Source organism: Coregonus clupeaformis, chromosome 29, assembly GCF_020615455.1.
Source record: "Coregonus clupeaformis isolate EN_2021a chromosome 29, ASM2061545v1, whole genome shotgun sequence".
Lineage (NCBI taxonomy): Eukaryota > Metazoa > Chordata > Actinopteri > Salmoniformes > Salmonidae > Coregonus > Coregonus clupeaformis.
In genome coordinates this window covers 12,218,873-12,238,327 of record NC_059220.1, presented here as the reverse complement: position 1 = coordinate 12,238,327, position 19,455 = coordinate 12,218,873, and the positions used below count along the sequence as shown (strand labels likewise).

General features: G+C 42.8%; 2 protein-coding genes across 3 annotated transcripts in view; both read right to left on the bottom strand.

Annotated features, from left to right (window-relative positions):
* Positions 1–273: 273 nt before the first annotated feature.
* eif2s1a (eukaryotic translation initiation factor 2, subunit 1 alpha a) lies at positions 274–4,547 on the bottom strand. Its single transcript, XM_041854220.1, has 8 exons — positions 4,393–4,547; positions 3,605–3,853; positions 3,422–3,501; positions 3,017–3,168; positions 2,646–2,752; positions 2,419–2,516; positions 2,058–2,201; positions 274–1,472 (listed from the first exon to the last, which is right to left on the bottom strand). Exons 2-8 carry the CDS (start codon positions 3,843–3,845, stop codon positions 1,347–1,349), a joined length of 948 nt encoding a protein of 315 aa, XP_041710154.1. The 5' UTR covers positions 3,846–3,853; positions 4,393–4,547; the 3' UTR covers positions 274–1,346.
* A 4,202-nt stretch (positions 4,548–8,749) lies between these two features.
* Positions 8,750–19,455, bottom strand: part of pals1a (protein associated with LIN7 1, MAGUK p55 family member a) — a 58,618-nt gene continuing 47,912 nt past the window's right edge. For both annotated transcript variants that reach the window (XM_041854733.2, XM_041854734.2), the window contains 6 exons: positions 16,680–16,863; positions 15,788–15,931; positions 11,370–11,537; positions 9,845–10,047; positions 9,363–9,473; positions 8,750–9,044 (listed from right to left, as the gene is read on the bottom strand). In XM_041854733.2, the coding sequence (XP_041710667.2) occupies positions 8,868–9,044; positions 9,363–9,473; positions 9,845–10,047; positions 11,370–11,537; positions 15,788–15,931; positions 16,680–16,863 (987 nt within the window). In that variant the 3' untranslated portion in view covers positions 8,750–8,867. The remainder of the gene's footprint in view (positions 9,045–9,362; positions 9,474–9,844; positions 10,048–11,369; positions 11,538–15,787; positions 15,932–16,679; positions 16,864–19,455) is intronic.

Genomic DNA, 19,455 nt, shown 5'->3' with positions numbered 1-19,455 from the left:
AAATGTATGCACTCATTAACTGTAATTCGCTCTGTATAAGAGCGTCTGCTAAATGACTAAAATGTAAAAATTCTGATACTTCCCAAGTGGGAAACTCAAGTAAGCAAGTACCCGACATGACGTGACCGCGGCAACTACCACGGATTGCTAACAATAAATGATTGGATTTGTAGTGCAGACAAACTACAACTGCATCTCACATTTCATTTAGGTGGATGCGTCCCTTTCAATCACTTCTAACCTGACAAGATAACACAAATTCATTTGAAAATATTCAACAAAAATATTAATTTATTTGTTTAATGTTATGTGAAGAATGTAGCCCTGTAAACATATAAATGAACCCAGAATGGACCCTTATAAAGATCCATGTAAGTCCAGGGTGAGCATCATACTTTTCCATTTCCTTCCAACTCTTCACTTGAAAAATATTGGAGGTGGAAAAATACCAGAAAGCCATTGTCCTTACATGGAGTTGGGGAGAAAGACAACGCCACTTTCAAAACGCCTCATTCTTAAAATATTTCCTTATTTGCTTGCTATGCAAATCTAAAAACGAATGATATTCCCAGAATCTATCCTCGAGTGAAACTCTACTCACCCTACCTTGTCTCATCCTGTATGTGTAACAAAGAGTTGGCTACAGAACATTAAGTATGGGACCAAGTTACTGCCCCACTAATCTCAGTTAACCCAGAACAAAAATCTTGAGTAATTTGGTCAGATGTTCATGTTTACATAGTCAGTCCACAAGAGATTAACACCCCACCACACCCCACCAAACCAAACCTGGTCCCATTCTATCCTGTATCCTCACTTCCACACACAGAGGAGTTGGCTACAGCACAAACAGAATGGACAAGCAGGCTAACCCTAACCCAACCGACCACATCCGTTCACCTTTGGGACGCAATTCAAACAGCTAGGGTTCAGTGATAATATTAGTGTTTATTTTGTCCATTGGGAGAATGACAGGGGCTTTTCCCAGCTATGTGTTTGGCAGTATGATAGTCAGCACCTGTAGCTGTCTCTCTGTCTCAGTCTTCCTGAGGGTCCCTGGTACTGATCAACAGAGGCTCGTGTTCAGTTGGAGAGACGTTCTAGAATGCCCGATTTGATTTGAAATTAAAGTTTGTTGGGGCCTGTATTCATGAAACATCTCAAAGTAGGATTGCTGATCTAGGATCAGTTTTGCCTTTTAAGATCATTATGAATAAGATAACATTGACATGGGGGAACTGATCCTGGATCAGCAATCCTACTCTGAGATGCTTTATTAATACGGACTCTGGACTGCGTATAATTGGTCTTGTCGTTGTATCCAATCCCTCTGTTTTTCATCTGGTTTAGTCCTCTGCCTTGGCCTCCATCTCTCCATCCTCGTCATCACCATCCACCTCGGCGTTCTCCCTCTCCAGTCGCTCCAGCTGGCGTGCCAGCTCTGTCTCATCTGTGTCTGTCACAACCTTCGCCTGGAAGGGAGGACAACACACAGGAAGAGATAAACAAATTGACATTAAAAGCACTATGTCCTGAACTTTCTTGCAGTTTTGTATGCTGTTTTAATGTGGTAAGTAAGATTTCCAATGTATTTATTACATACACTTGCGGCCAAATATATTGGCACCCTTGCACTTTTCTTAAATAATTTATTCTCAAATAAGTTGAAATTGAAACAAGTACTAGCTCCGGGGTGCCAATAATTTTGTCCATGCCATTTGTCTTTATTTTCTCAATTTAAATTGTAAACTTAAGTTGGTTCTGCAATGTTGAAAATCCAATAACATGGTGTGGTGACCATTTTATTTATTTATTCTTCAAATTTCTACTTATTTTAGAATAAATAGGGAATTATTTAAGAAATGTGCAAGGGTGACAATATATTTGGCCACAGCTGTATGGCAGAGGTTTCAAGAAAGTTTACATGAAACCTCCACCACTCCACCCCAGCTTGGTCTTTTCCATTTTCCCTCTCTTCCTGTACTGTACCAAAAGACAGCAAAAATATTAATTTCAGATGCAATTTGGACAATAAAGTTGCATTATATTTCACTGACCTCCATCTGGATGTTGAAGACTCCTCTCTTCTCCTCCATCTTCTCTTTGATGGCAGCCATGGCCTGGTTGAGGACAGAGAGACCCTCGGTGCGCTCCAGTGTGGTGGTGGTCATGACGTAGCGTGGCGGTGCTATCAGATTAATCTGTCAGAGAGCCGAAGACACACACGGTTTAGGGGGGAGAAATCATGTGTTGGACTATGTTGTTGTGATATATATATAGACGTTTTCCCGGACACAGATTAAGCCCAGTCTTGGACTAGAAGTCACTTTCAATTAATGCTTAGGTCTAGGACTATACTATGTTTAATCTGGGTTCGGAAAAACTGACTGCTGAGGGGTGTTTGTTGTTGTTATTTACCTTGATGGGCATGGTCTCTGTGGAGCAGCCTAGCCCCGCCCTCAACGCTTCTTTGACAGCATCAATGCCTTCGTAGCCGTAGCAGGCTACCTCAATGTCTGAGGGAGAGATGTGTTAGAATAAAAATCTTACGATCATGCTATATCAAAACTTATCAAACTACTGCTGTGTATATGACGTACAAGTACCCAGGTAAGCTTTAGGTGTACTGTACACCGTGTATGTACCTGCCCTGATTTTGACAGCCTGTGGGGTGAGTCTTCTGTTGATGTTGTCAATGAGCACAGCCTTCTCCTCCTCTGTCAGGTCAAGACAATCTAAAATGGCTGGGTCCCTGTGGGCCAAAACAGACATATTAACACATAAAATCCTGGGAGTTCCAGTGCAATAGCCAAATAATATGTCTATTGGTGCCAGAGAAATTGATCTAGTCTAGAATTGTAACTAACAAGAGGAGACTTTTAAATCAATGGAACCATTTTCTTCCATTTCTAGTTACAGAACTTTTCTGTTTTCAATGCATTGGAACTAGGAATGGAAAATAATACTCAGCAAGAGAATCCCCTCCACCAACCCTGACCAGGATGTCAGTACTCACGCCACAGCCTGTTTGAAGACATCATAGGCTCCGTATCCAGGCCTCTTGTACTTCTCATCAAACACCCAGGCGGTGCGCGTGAACAGGCTCTCCAGCTGCTCCTCCTTAGTGTACTCCAGAACCTCAGCCACGTGCCTCAATATGCTGTACACCTGTCATTGTAATAACAGTAATAATACATTATATTTATATTGCGTTTTTCAAGGACCCAAAGTTGCTCATGACAGAAGTGACACAGGTCTAGGTTCACCTCCAGAAATATTGGAATATATAATTTGACAACACATCTAAGAGTACTTCAACCAGCCCTTCTGCATTTTCAGCCCAAGGCATAAGATGACATTGTACTAGCTGGTAGGGGTATTGCACTATGAACGTGGAGATGTGAGGACTTAGACAACATACAGTTTTGGATTTGGTGAATTTGTCTTCGCACTTGACTGCCTCCTCGGGTGAAACTCTTCTCTTGGACAGATCAATGTAGCCTAAAGAGAGAGAGAGAGCGAGCAGGGAAATGAACCATCAATCCTTGGGACCAGGTTACAAGACAACCTATCACATCCACATGGACAGTATTCCTCCTCTCACCTTTCTCCTTGTCCACTCGGATGACGACCACACACTCGTTGCGTCCGATCCTGATGAGTTTGTTGATGGAGCGGATACGTCTGCGAGACAACTCGCTCAGCAGGATCATGCCTTCGATGTTGTTGTACTCTAATAGGCTAACGTAGGCGCCCATCTCTGCGATAGAGCGCACGTTGACCATCACCACATCTTCCACCTCTGGAAACCTGTGCTGGTAGAATCTACAGCTGAATGACGGCATTCTGCACTCTGTGTGGACAAGAGGAGATCACAAAGTATGTAGCAGAGGATAGTAGCTAGTTATTATATTCTCATTCTGCCAGTAGCCACTCATGCTGCCTGTAGCCATGTCATCATGTTATCTCTGAGGTCTGGACCTTTATGGCACAGGCGGTAATGCTAGAAAGATGCAGATCATTATACAGCAAATTATCATAGACAGAGAACTTGCAGCTGAACTAGAAGCTAGCTCACTAACCGATGAGCATATGCTAACTTGTATGAAGATAACTAACTTGCTTGCTACTGTAGCTAGCAACCTTTGTTAATATAACATTGTCCGTAGCTAGCTGATTGGATTCTAGCTAACTAGAAAACAAAATATCTATCCAGCTACAACAAATTCAATAATCTAGCTGAAAGTCCTTCAGAAGAGGATCAGCTGGATAGGACAGCCAGAGGGATATGCTAGCTAGCTAGGCAACGCCGCTTTGCTGAGTCTCATGCCTTGATCACCAGTCATTCATTCTTTCAGAACTTAATGACACTCAAACGTTATAACTACTCACCTTATAGCTACAGATCTAATATCCAAATCTTGATATTTAACTATTTGAATAGATCCTTATAAAAGTTGTTACATTAAACTGTAGTAATTTAAAAAAGTGACAATTTTAAAGATCAAATTCAACTATTTCATCAGCATGCGCGAACTTGCGATCTGACCCGGAAGCGCAACTGGAAACATGCATGCAAAAATAAAATACCATCGATATTTTTGCTAATAGTGTTCCCACTTAAATGAATAGTTTTCCATTTCGCCACAAAGTGTCACTCTGTGACAGTGTTTTGAAGCAAGTTCATAAATACTGGACATACTGGTAGATCACGTTGTTGACCACTTACATACAATATTACAAAATAAAAATGGCATGGAAATTGAGAAAATGTTAATGTCCTCCAGTGATTTTTGAACTTTTACTGTTGAAAAGCGATATCCCAAGTATAAATACAGTAAAAGTACACACACTAAAGGGCAAATTTCAAGGAGTAGGGCATTCAAGGATTTGGTCTGATGGTGACTGATGTCATCGGCCTCCCCCTTTGCTTGAGGAACAATAGAGGAGCAATAGAGAACGAAAGAGGAAAGCCCCCCATTGCTGAAGACATGAAAGAACCAACCACAATTTCTATCAATCTGGTCTTTAATTCACTTGAATAATTCCTACAAAAACAGATCTTCAGAAATAAAAGGGTGATTTTTAATAATACAGTAACCTTACATTCAATAATTCTACTTCCAGTTAAACACCTCAATCTACACAAGGTATGTACTGCACAGACTGAACATTTAACATTTAAGTAATTTAGCAGACACTCTTATCCAGAGCGACTTACAGTTAGTGAGTGCATACATTTTCATACTGGCCCCCCCGTGGGAAATGAACCCACAACCCTGGCGTTGCAAGCGCCATGCTCTACCAACTGAGCTACAGGGGACTGAAGGGATATCATAATGAATAATATTATATGGACAGGGAAGACCTGATCCTAGATCAGCACTCCTACTCAGACACTGAATAAAGCCATTTGTAGCGAACTCCTCTGACTATGGCATACATGACCGAAATAGTCAGAGGAGTTGGGTAGAACACAAACAGATCTGGGATCAGGCTTGTACTGAGCGGGTCCTGGAGGCAGTACCAGAGGAACTCTAGGTAAACCTCAGTTCTGGTTCCAGAAGCAATAGGGAGGGATGGAAGGGTGGCAGAGTGATCATTCTACAAGTGCATTACTCTGTACATAATACATCTATTTTTAACATTACAAATATATCAATGTCAAATATCTAGATACACCACGATATCATCAATAATAACCTACATAAAAATGCTGTTATAATATGGGAAACAGTTCTTTGTTAAGACTGTTTCCCATTGTGTCTACTAGAGATAATACGTGCCTGCATTTCGGTGACAGTCCTGCCTCTGTGCACACGCACACGGAAATGCATGAAGACAATCACACACAGTCAGCATATCACAATCAATGGTGAGCTCCAACCCATGATCATACAAACACCACATGCAAAAACAAACATACAAACACAATTATTTGTAACTATTTCCCCCTGCATTTAGGCTTATCGGTTCGTTCAAGTTCATTTCACAGACCCATTTCAATAACAGCTCTGAAAACAAAAAGACCGAAAATGTAAGTCACACATTTAAAATATCTCCTGTGGTGAAAACCATTGGATTAAAAATAGAGCATAGTTGGATCGTTCATAATAAATCTCAGTGAATTAGAAAATGCATCGATTTCAAACAAAGTATTGATAAAGTATTGATTATTAAGAGAATCCCACAAACAGTGGTGCTCAGATATTCTTTAGTGTTTTCTGTGAATACTGTTGGTTACATTCACTATGGTTACACTCCTACAGAGTAGCACATGAACTATGCATGATGAATACTGAGATAAAACAAAAGCTACCCCAGAGGGTTTAGTGTCACAACTTTTAAAACACCTCTATTAACCTTTCTTCATTATCATCACTGTTGGTTTAAATCCTGTGATTCTGGACAGGACAGTTATTTGTATTTAGTTATGACCAGGGGTGTATTCATTACGCCAATTCTGTTGCAAAAAGTTGTCTGTTGCAAAACATTTCGCAACAGAAACCATTTACTCCAAACGGAAAACGCTTTGGAACGAAAACAAGTTTATAGCGGACAGATTCAGGTAGGTCCCTCCCCGTTTAGTTCCATTTGCTTCAGTTTGGTTCTTAAACAGTAAACGGTTTCTGTTGCAAAACGTAATAAATACACCCCAGTAACGCTTGGGTAGAGGTGAGAGGTGGTGTTAGGGCTAGTTTATTATCCTCTAGTATGGAGCCAATCCAAGCCGAGCTCTACTGTACTGGCCTGGTTACGATCCACCATAGTTTCTGGAACCACGCTGGAAGGACAATGTGAAAAGAAAATATCCGAGCCAGCACAGAATTGGTTGGCACGATAGTTTGAAAAGGGTTTAAGGAAAGTAGATTAGAATGAGGCAGTGACTCTTAAGCATCTCTCAGATCTGTCTAATTATTATGTGATGTCAAAACACCAGTTAGATAAACCTCCAGCATTGTGCTGTGCTGTAGGGTAGTGCAGACCTGGGTTCAAATAGCATTTTAAATCTTTCAAATACTTTGAGGTTTTGTTTTCATCTACCTGAAGTTCCAGATGGGGGTAGGGTTTGCCCTTGCGGGACTATTCTATTGTTCAATAAAGCACAGCTAAATTATTTGAAATTATTGAAATAGTATTTGAACCCAGGGCTGCTGCAGTGGAAAGAGGCCAGATGCTGAGATAATGTAATCCTACACCTGGGTGTTATCACCTCACAGACAGTTTCATTAGGTGAACAAATCCCGTCCATGATGATCATGTAGTAGCCTAATCCCATTCCCTGCTGCTCTGTTAGAGATCAGCAGCACCTTGCTGCCAACACTCAAGACCTGTGGTTTTCAATCCTGGTCCTGGGGACCCAAAGGGGTGCACATTTTTGTTTTTGCCCTAGCACTACACACCTGATTCAAATCATCAACTCTTCACCAGGCTTTGATGATTTGAATCAGGTGTGTAGTGCTAGGGCAAAAACAGGATTGAGAACCAATGCTCAAGACTATGGCTGAGTGATGTCAGTTCGACATTAGTGAACACACACACACACGGACAGAGCATGGGTACAACAACCAGTGTGTGTGTAGTGTAGGAGAGCCAATCACTGACTGGATAATCATATGCCATAGATGGAAGCTATGGCTTCTTCTTCTCATCGTTGAAAACTTCTTTCAAATATAATATATTTACAATTATAAATAATGATCAAAAGCAGGATAGAAGCATTCATTATATTTCTGCCACAAGTGCCAAGTCTTTACATACTTCTTACCTGGAATGTGAATAGTTAATTTAGAGAAGAGAAATACAGCAACAACAAAACAAAAAAGGACAAATTATCAAAGCAATAATAATTCAATCATTCATTTCCCCAGGCATTCTCAGAAGTGAAGAGAAGAGCTGTCCAGCATCATATGTAGTGATAAGATTTGTAAATGTTTCATTCATCTTCAGCTTGTGTTGATTGAGGATCTTCCGCCTGTCTCACACAGTGATTCTGGTTGGAGAATGGAGTCAAGGCTAATCGTCAGGAGGTGTGTGCCTTTGTATTCGTATGTGTGTGTCAGGTAGGGCCCTAGAAAATCAGTTTTATTATTTGTCTGATTCTGTTTAGTTTATCCCCAAAATCTGTTTTCTCCATTCAGTTTTTCCAGATTTCCGTTTCCCCTTGTTTTTTTCAGATTTTCACTCTCAAAAATCACACTTTTTAAATAGAAAAACAACTAAATTGGATGTTCTAAAACCACATCAGGAGACCACTTTTGAGGTCTGGGAACATTTTTAGAAATGTTTATATCTGGGTGTAATTACCCTTTAATTCCAGTGCACACCTAGCAAGAGTCTGTTGTTTAGCTGTGTTTTTGTAGCTCACATTTGATGGCAGAGTTTGCAAAACAAATACCCACTGGATTGATGGAAATAATCATTATATCATTCTGCCAGGTAAGCATAGGCTACTTTGTAGTTAACATTTAATTGAGAAGGTTTTTGGGAAAGCCTTTCCGTCTACCTTTGGGAAAGCCTTTCCATCTACCAGAAGACTTTTCAATAGCATCATCGCTAACGGCAACAAAAAGTGGTAGACGCACGCACGGCACATACATAGACAGGGAATTATTTTTGCCTCTTCAGAAAGTTGCAGGAAATACGAATCACTGATGCATTCTGTTCATGTCTTATGATAAACTTAGGCAAATTAATACATTTTCAAAACATTTAGTTGATTCCCTACTAAGTTCAATAAATGTTAGAATATTGTTGAATTCCGTTTTAATGTATGGATTCTGTGATTCCGTCCACTTTCTGCGCATTGCAGATTTTATAGGGCTCTAGTCAGGTTAGCGTTGTGGTGTGTTATATTGCCCCGGCCCTTAGCGTAGCCAGGAGGAGGGAACCCACTGTGGCTCAGTGTCCAGTTTGTTGATCAGCCTCAGCAGCTCCTGATAGGCCTTGTCCTGGTCTGTGTTCACGATGGCTGCATCAAACAGGTGGCCAAAGTTCTGCTCCATCTCACGGGCCTTCTCGATGATGTCACGCAGCTCCTCCAGCTGATGTAGAGAAAGGGTTGGGGATAAGAGAAGGAACACAGAGCATGTTTCACCAGGTTAGCTTGATGTTTTTCCTAGCCACTGTGCTTCTGCCTCTGCATTGCTTGCTCTTTGGGGTTTTATGCTGGGTATCTGCAAAGCACTTTGTGACAACTGCTGATGTAAAACAGGCTTTATAAAATACATTGGATTGATTGATGATGTCAAGAGCATGAGCTTAACCAAGGCTTAGTAAACCTTACTGACAAAAAGGACCCTTCGGGGCTTCAAAACGACTGAGAAAACAGACGATGATGTAGTGTTAGAAGGATTCAGTACCTTTGGGTTCTTGCTCTCTTTGGTCAGGAGCGCTCGCAACCGTTCTTGGGAGGGAGGAGCGATGAAGATAATGTAAGGCTTCAGATCCGAGCTACGCAGAGTCTTCAATGACTGGAGAGAGAGGAGGGAGAGAACTGGCAGCAACACAATTATGCTCTTTTATCCTCCCTCTTCTTTTCCCTCTCTGTCTGGCCTCTCCGTCTGGCCTCCTCTCCCTCTCTGTATGGCCTCCTCTCCCTCTCCGTCTGGCCTCCTCTCCCTCTCTGTATGGCCTCTCCCTCTCTGTCTGGCCTCTCCGTCTGGCCTCCTCTCCCTCTCTGTATGGCCTCTCCCTCTCTGTCTGGCCTCTCCGTCTGGCCTCCTCTCCCTCTCTGTATGGCCTCCTCTCCCTCTCTGTATGGCCTCCTCTCCCTCTCCGAACTCCCTCTCAACTCTCTATATTTTTTCCTCCCCCCCTCCTTCCCTCAGCCTCTCCCGCTCACCTGTGTGTGCAGACAGAGCAGGCAGATCTTGCCCGTGTTGATGAGTTGGCGGACAGAGTCGGTGCTGGTTCCGTACAGGTTCTTCTCAAACTCTCCTGACTCGATGAACTTCCCCGCGGTGGCGTCCATGTCAAAGGCCTGGCGGGAGACAAAGTGGTAGTCTCTCCCACTCACCTCCACATCACGCCTGTTCCGCGTCGTGTCTGGAATAAAAAAAAAAGAAAAGTGATCAACATTTGTATTGCTTCTAAAAAATAGATGTAAAAAATAACAGGACAGGGGAAGGGAAACAACAGACAATGACTGAAAATCATGTCTGGAATGAACACATATGACATAACAATGACAACATTCTCATCAACCAAATTCTATACCCTCTAAATGTCTTGAGGAATACTAACTCCCTACAGTACAAAGACATTCTCATTGTACATGTTTTAGGGGCATACCATCTGGTCAATCTTCACTACCTAGTACCTACTGTCTGACGTCAGATGGCGTTACTCCTACGCGATGCTCGTCCCTCAGCCGTCGCAGTACCTGACGTGAGACAATGGCCTAGTACCTACTTAGATCAGCCTGATGACACAGTGAATAAGTTCAAGAGAGTTTGAGGAAAATCTTCCGGAGCACTGAGGTGTGCAGTTCAAGGGGAAAGTTCACTTTTTTTTTCATCCTTTATTTGGTACTTTTAACCCCCTTTTTTTCGCCAATTTCGTGATATCCAATTGGTAGTTACAGTCTTGTCCCATCTCTGCAACTCCCCCACGGACTCGGAAAAGGCGAAGGTCGCGAGCCATGCGTCCTCCGAAACACAACCTTGCCAAGCCGCACTGCTTCTTGACACACTGCTCGCATAACCCGGAAGCCAGCCCCACCAATGTGTCGGAGTGAACACCGTCCATCTGGCGACCGAAGTCAGCTTGCAGGCGCCCGGCCTGCCACAAGGAATCGTTAGAGCGTGATGGGACAAGGAAATCCCGGCTGGCCAAACCCTCCCCTAACCCGGACGATGCTGGACCAATTGTGTGCCGCCTCATGGGTCTCCCGATCACGGCCAGCTGTAACACAGCCTGGGATCGAACTCGGGGCTGTAGTGACGCCTCAAGCAGTGCGATGCAGTGCCTTAGACCGCTGCGCCACTCGGGAGGCCCCGGAAAGTTCACTCTAGAAAATGCACACCCACCCACCCACTTTAAGTTAGACTCAGCATATATGACGTAGATGCAGAAAGTAAACGGCATTGTGGGTCAATTTCCACAACAACTAAGAGTGTTAAAGCGCAAGGGTCAACTTCTCCACTGATTTGGTCCCCTACCTACCACACTAACAGCGTGAAGCCAACCCTTGCACATGAGCAGATACTGTGTGTGACTGTGTGAGAGCGAAGTCTTGCATCTCGCTCATCTCAATATCTGCGTTGCTGCTCGTGGCAACGTCATTTTGCTGAGTCTACCTTTAAGTAAGCATTTCATTGTACTGTTTGTGCATGTGACAAATAAACGTTTATCAATTTGACACTTACGTGGGACAGCTCCCCCAAATCTGTCTGGCTGGCTGGACAGCAGTCTCTGTCTCAAGTCGTTCTGCCCACAGTTAGGAGGACCAATCAGGGCGATGGGCCGCTTTCGATTGGCTGGCTGGTGGTAGAGCGCCATCTCCTCATAGGTCAGGATCTCCTCACTGTCGTAGTCTGGGGAGGAGCAGAGAGACAGACGGAACAGGAACATGCCAGTTTTAGTTTCATATCAAACACTATTCCTATGTTGGGATCATGAGAGAGACTTGAGGCTGAGAAAGGCCTTTAGCTGAAACGTCAACATTTATCCCGTTCTTGTTATTTCTTCTACTATATATCTTGGGGTCATGCCAACCACAGTCCATTAAAGTGAAAATACTAACTTTCACAGTACATTGTCTTTTGGCTAAAGTGAGTGATCTCTCTTTCTCAGGCCTACAGCTACTAGGGCTATTGTTTTGCTGAGGTTAGAAAATAGTAACCCGGGGTATAAGAGATATGAGTAACAGTCAATAGTGTGATGTTAAGAGAAGAGTAGGTGTGAATAACTTCACATGCATTAGCATTAAAACAAGCACAGGCAGCACATTCCAGAAACAGAGACACACGGCCCCTCTAGAAACCAGGACTCATATTCACCAAGCGTTTCAGAGTAGTAGTGCTGATCTAGGATCAGGTCCTCCGTGTCCAATATAATCTCATACACTATGATCTAAAATACAAAACTGATCAGCACTCCTATGTATATAAGGCATCTGTTTTTTTAAGGTTTAATACATTTGCAAAAATTTCTAAAAACCTGTTTTTGCTTCGTCATTATGGGGTATTGTGTGTAGATTGTAACAAAATGTGGAAGGGAAGGGGTCTGAATACTTTCAGAATGCACTGTATAGGCTACTGCACATTACGCACAACAGAAAAACATAAAAGCCCATAGATGTAGTTGGCTATATGGTCTCTTGGGTAAATAAATGAGACTAGCTCCAGTAGGCTAATGTTTTTTGAGTGTGAACTGTATTACTGTATTGCATTATACTGTATTATATGGACTGGAATTACACACATCGTTCAAACCATGATAAAGCAGAAGAGACATGCAATTCTGATGCAGCACATGCGGCCTACAAAGTTACAAATATAGGCTAGCAAATTTGATTTTAATTTTGAAATGTAATAGGGCCTATTTGTAGAATTAGTAGGCTGACGCATATATAGCCTACCTTTCATAATATTTCTCTATTGTTGCTTCATTCCTTCCTCGCTTTCAACAGTTAAATGAAATTCTAATGACATCCTTGAATAATATAGGACTATAAATAGATGCAGAAGGCTTTCACTTCGCTTCACGAAGATTGAATGGTTATGGGTCTGAATAAATAACTGCTATAGCCTACCGCCATCGCGCGTTCGCTCTTCTTTCAAACTACCCATGAGTTCTATTGGCTGCTGTATTTAACATTTAGCAAAAAAGAGCTTGCTTCCCTCTTCGAATAGCCTATTGGTATAAGAAATGCTAATAAAAAATTATGTCCAGCAAGCTAGTCTAGTCTAGCTTTTCCTGAATGGGACTCCAAGAGCTAAGCAGCATTTTTTAAGGAGAGGACAGCGGAGCACAGGTGTTTGCGTATTGTGCAACAGACAAAGGCTATAAGTTCTTTTTTTATATAGTAGATCAGCTTAATATTGCAGATAGATTGTAACTTCCATCAATATAATTGTCTGCATCACTTCCAATCCCCCATGTTTATATATATATATATATATATATATATATATATAAATAAACATAAACATATATATATACACATACATACACATACATACACACACATATATATACAGTGAGGGAAAAAAGTATTTGATCCCCTGCTGATTTTGTACGTTTGCCCATTGACAAAGAAATGATCAGTCTATAATTTTAATGGTAGGTTTATTATAACTGTGAGAGACAGAATAACAACAAAAAAATCCAGAAAAATGCATGTCAAAAATGTTATGAAATGATTTGCATTTTAATGAGGGAAATAAGTATTTGATCCCCTCTCAATCAGAAAGATTTCTGGCTCCCAGGTCACTTTTATACAGGTAACGAGCTGAGATTAGGAGCACACTCTTAAAGGGAGTGCTCCTAATCTCAGTTTGTTACCTGTATAAAAGACACCTGTCCACAGAAGCAATCAATCAATCAGATTCCAAACTCTCCACCATGGCCAAGACCAAAGAGCTCTCCAAGGATGTCAGGGACAAGATTGTAGACCTACACAAGGCTGGAATGGGCTACAAGACCATCGGCAAGCAGCTTGGTGAGAAGGTGACAACAGTTGGTGCGATTATTCGCAAATGGAAGAAACACAAAATAACTGTCAATCTCCCTCGGCCTGGGGCTCCATGCAAGATCTCACCTCGTGGAGTTGCAATGATCATGAGAACGGTGAGGAATCAGCCCAGAACTACGCGGGAGGATCTTGTCAATGATCTCAAGGCAGCTGGGACCATAGTCACCAAGAAAACAATTGGTAACACACTACGCCGTGAAGGACTGAAATCCTGCAGCGCCCGCAAGGTCCCCCTGCTCAAGAAAGCACATATACAGGCCCGTCTGAAGTTTGCCAATGAACATCTGAATGATTCAGAGGAGAACTGGGTGAAAGTGTTGTGGTCAGATGAGACCAAAATGGAGCTCTTTGGCATCAACTCAACTCGCCGTGTTTGGAGGAGGAGGAATGCTGCCTATGACCCCAAAAACATCATCCCCACCGTCAAACATGGAGGTGGAAACATTATGCTTTGGGGGTGTTTTTCTGCTAAGGGGACAGGACAACATCACCGCATCAAAGGGACGATGGACGGGGCCATGTACCGTCAAATCTTGGGTGAGAACCTCCTTCCCTCAGCCAGGGCATTGAAAATGGGTCGTGGATGGGTATTCCAGCATGACAATGACCCAAAACACAAGGCCAAGGCAACAAAGGAGTGGCTCAAGAAGAAGCACATTAAGGTCCTGGAGTGGCCTAGCCAGTCTCCAGACCTTAATCCCATAGAAAATCTGTGGAGGGAGCTGAAGGTTCGAGTTGCCAAAAGTCAGCCTTGAAACCTTAATGACTTGGAGAAGATCTGCAAAGAGGAGTGGGACAAAATCCCTCCTGAGATGTGTGCAAACCTGGTGGCCAACTACAAGAAACGTCTGACCTCTGTGATTGCCAACAAGGGTTTTGCCACCAAGTACTAAGTCATGTTTTGCAGAGGGGTCAAATACTTATTTCCCTCATTAAAATGCAAATCAATTTATAACATTTTTGACATGTGTTTTTCTGGATTTATTTGTTGTTATTCTGTCTCTCACTGCTCAAATAAACCTACCATTAAAATTATAGACAAAATTATGTCTTTGTCAGTGGGCAAACGTACAAAATCAGCAGGGGATCAAATACTTTTTTCCCTCACTGTACATACACAGACACACACATATATACACACACACACACACATACATATACACACACATACACAGAGGCTATAAGTTCTTAGTTTATTATGCATAACCCATCATTAATTAGCTAAATATAAGGCTAATACTGCATTAAATGTATTACCTGAAAGAGGTAGGCTAGGACATCTATATATAGTGCTATATATCAATCTAGAACAGGATTATCTATTTTGGATGCAATTTGAATGGAATTGATGGAGAAAGACTGCGAGAGTGTGTGCACTGATTTGAAGCAATGATATTTAAAAACTGCAAAAAAAAAAAAAAAATCTTTACAATTAAAATACAAGGTGACCCCCGAAAGCCAGATGGAGATCAGATGGAGATGTGTAAATTAGACACGCATTCGGTCCTTATATTACTCTAGCATAGGCTATGCTGCAGCAAATGTAGGCCTACCTGTCACAAGGAAAAAAGTTACCATGAGATGATAGGTCTATATGCATTGTGAACTGTGCTCCATACTGAGATGGGCTGTCTGTCCCCACTCTTAGCGTTGATTCATCATGCAGAGGCCGTAGAGAAGCCAGATTTAGACATTGCATATCATTTAACAGTTTCATTTCACTCCATGCTGTTCATATACATAATTTATTACAATTTACCGGTTTCTCGCCGTTATTTATCCCGGAAAAAGGGAGTGGTTTTGGGCGGTAAATCTCGGTAACCGGATTTCCGCCATTCAACCCTAATTCTCAGTATATTCTACACACATTTTCAACTGTACGTTTGCATATACTCTATCATGTGTAATTGTTCTATGTTTATTGTATTTATATTGTATTTACTGTATGTCGATTATAAGTAAATTACTTTGTCTATATTCTGTCTGTATATTCTGTCTATTGCTAGTATCAACACTTCATTACGTAAAATTCCAGGTGTGTGTAAATGTACTTGGTGAATAAAGGTGCTTCTTCTGGGCTAGCTTTACCGTCATTCTGCTTGGCGTTGTAAAGGAGCTTCTTCCTCTTCTTCTTGTTCTTCTTCGCACACCACAGCTTTCCAGACTTCTCAGGCTCTTTATCCTCTTCTATGGTCTGCTTCATGGCCTCTCTCTGCTGCTGGAAGCTCTTGCCTGCATTTACAAAGAGAAGAGATGTTGTTAAACACCGTCTTCTCCAGGCATTGTGAGGTCTGATCAACTGCATTGATGACCTGGAACTGGCCCACCGTTTGTTGTGAGGTATTTTATTTTATTTATCCTTTAATTAACCAGAGAAGTCACATTAAGATTGACATCTCTTTTTCAAGTCAGACCTGGCCAAGAAAGCAGCATACATAATTACACACACACAACACAACAATGAATGGAAGTATAAGAGAACTTTGAGGTTTCTCCTTAACAGCCCTCCAATCTGTGTAGTGTATCTGGTACTAGCCCGGCCAGGGGCTGGTTGGGGTCAGGGTTAGGGGTCAGGGTAGTGTATCTGGTACTAGCCCGGCCAGGGGCTGGTTGGGGTCAGGGTAGTGTATCTGGTACTAGCCCGGCCAGGGGCTGGTTGGGGTCAGGGTAGTGTTTCTGGTACTAGCGCGGCCAGGGGCTGGTTGGGGTCAGGGTAGTGTATCTGGTACTAGCGCGGCCAGGGGCTGGTTGGGGTCAGGGTAGTGTATCTGGTACTAGCCCGGCCAGGGGCTGGTTGGGGTCAGGGTAGTGTTTCTGGTACTAGCCCGGCCAGGGGCTGGTTGGGGTCAGGGTAGTGTATCTGGTACTAGCCCGGCCAGGGGCTGGTTAGGGTCAGGGTTAGGGGTCAGGGTAGTGTATCTGGTACTAGCCCGGCCAGGGGCTGGTTAGGGTCAGGGTTAGGGGCGTCAGGGTAGTGTACCTGGTACTAGCCCGGCCAGGGGCTGGTTGTCCTCATCTCCATCCCTGTAGGCCTGCCACCAGTTGGGGTCATCCTGGCTGATGATGTGGAGGATGTCACCCTTCTGGAAGCACAGGCCCAGCTCCCTGCACGGCACGTACGGGTCATCAGATGGGTCGTAGTCAAAGTGAGCCTTCACATGGACCTGGTGGAATAGAGAAACAAGACATTTACATTTAAGTCATTTAGCAGATACTCTTATCCAGAGCGACTTACAGTTAGTGAGTGCATACATTTTCACACTAGGTATAGCAGATAATGGGTTAGAAAGGTCATAGCTAGCTAGCTACTTTGTTTTGGTTTAGGTAACTAGCTGGTAAATATTGAAACAGTCAGAAAGCTAGCTCAAGAACCAAATGCTATCCCAGCAGGAGGTAGCATTAGCCTAAGCCATAAACCAATATTATGGTACCTAGTACTAGCCTGTACCAAGCCTAACTGTCTGCACTTTTCTGTCATATGGGTTCTTTGCTAGCCAGCAGTAAACAACCAGGTAAAGACCAGCATTTCACCTAGGTTGAAGATGACAAAGGTTAAGATAACGATATTCTAATATCCCAGAACTCTTTGCAACAATGGGACCAGCCAGAGACATATTTAGAGACTTAGGCCAACTTTTTCGAATTTTGAATATTGTTCTAAATCTAGACATTCTGTTAGTTTGCATTGTTTCTATAGATTTCTATTCCTATGCCAGAGGGTCTAACTATGCTAATTAGCAACGGCACTGGTCGTTAGCAAGGACGCTGGTACATAATTAGGAATAGGATCTCTGTGGGCGCTGGTCCCAGATGTGACGACGTTCTCTTGTATATTATCGACCAAGGTATTCACTAGGAACCAAACGGAAGCAAACATAATTAAACTGGGAGGGGCCTACCTGAATTTGTCCAATAGAAAATCTAGTTCTCTTTCCAAAACATTTTCAGTTTGGAGTAAACGGTATCCGTTGCGAAACGTTTGCTACGGTCTTCATGCTAACGTTAGCTAGCAACGTAGCTAGGTAACCAAGGATATGCCTCTTAGTTAGCTACCAACCACATAAACGTTCCTCAAGTTATTAGCTAGCTAACGTTAGTTGGCTGGGTTTGTGACTTAACTACGTTAGCTAGCTATCGTTAGCTAGCTACACACGCGGAAGTTAACCAGCTAATGCTATAACAGGGGAATAGTGATATTAGAGATGTATTATTCTCCTAAATTGATGGGATGACTAACTTAGAAAGAATGCATTCTTGACTGGGCTAATGTAGGTTGTGACACCTGGCAAGCTGTGATTGATGTGAAGAGCTGTTTTAGGGGGTAAAATGAGATAAGGATTTGTGTCTCCAAATACTAGAATATACTGGTTCTTTGTGATCTGTGAACCTTCCTTGGACGTAGGAATGGTGTCTAAGGGAGCTGGCTCTTCTCACTATGACAGGTTGTTATGATGAACGTATGCCTGGAAACAGGGATGCGCTAAGAGGCGGGGGACTAGCCTGTGCGCCAACGGATAGGCTGAGTAAGTCTAAACCACGCTCAAGTCTACTCTGATTGGCCAGCAGAGAGGTGGGAAACTCTCTCTGTCAGAGTATTTGAGTATTGAATCTGAAACAATGGATTAGTTCTCTGAAGTGCCCTGCGGGGTATTTCAAAGAGCCCGTATATACGAAACATCATATTTACCATTGAAGGTTTTTGCATTAATTAAAATAACTAGTATATCTTAGAAGTCGTGTTGACCTCTTTTGTTCCTAATGCCAGATTTGAATTGACGCAACTTTGACAGTGATAACGATATTTATGTTCACTAAAAGTTTCTTACTTCAGCTGTTCCTTTCACAGTTTCCAGCTTTCAGACGACACCCCTTTCCCGGATCTTTCTTCTTTTCTCTGTTACTAGCTAATAGCTTTGCACGCCACTAAGGTATAGCACGATGCAAGCGGCACAGAGTTAACTATTTTACATGACCTTAGTTTTCTAGTTAATCTATACTGTATATTCTAGAATTACATTAAGATTCCCATTTATAAATATGGTCATGTAGCAGATGCTCTAATCCAAAACAACGTACAGTTCATAATGACATATTCAGTATGTGGGAATCAAAGCAACATGGACCATGGGGCAGAACCATGCTGTACAACTCACTGAGAGCCATTGGAACTTGGAACAGTGCGATTGCTACAGACAGACGGACATCACAGCCAGGGTAGGGATAGAAGATGAGAGGAGAGGTGGTCGGATATGGAGGTGTGACTGTACTCACCACAGTCTCTCTGATGGGCAGGGGTTTGGTCTGTACTCACCACAGTCTCTTTGATGGGCGGGGGTTTGGTCTGTACTCACCACAGTCTCTTTGATGGGTGGGGGTTTGGTCAGTACTCACCACAGTCTCTTTGATGGGCGGGGGTTTGGTCTGTACTCACCACAGTCTCTTTGATGGGTGGGGGTTTGGTCAGTACTCACCACAGTCTCTTTGATGGGTGGGGGTTGGGTCTGTACTCACCACAGTCTCTTTGATGGGCGGGGGTTTGGTCAGTACTCACCACAGTCTCTTTGATGGGTGGGGGTTGGGTCTGTACTCACCACAGTCTCTTTGATGGGCGGGGGTTTGGTCTGTATTCACCAGTCTCTGAAGGGTGGAGTTTTGGTCTGTACTCACCACAGTATCCTTGATGGGCGGGGGTTTGGTCTGTACTCACCAGTCTCTTTGATGGGCGGGGGTTGGGTCTGTACTCACCAGTCTCTGAT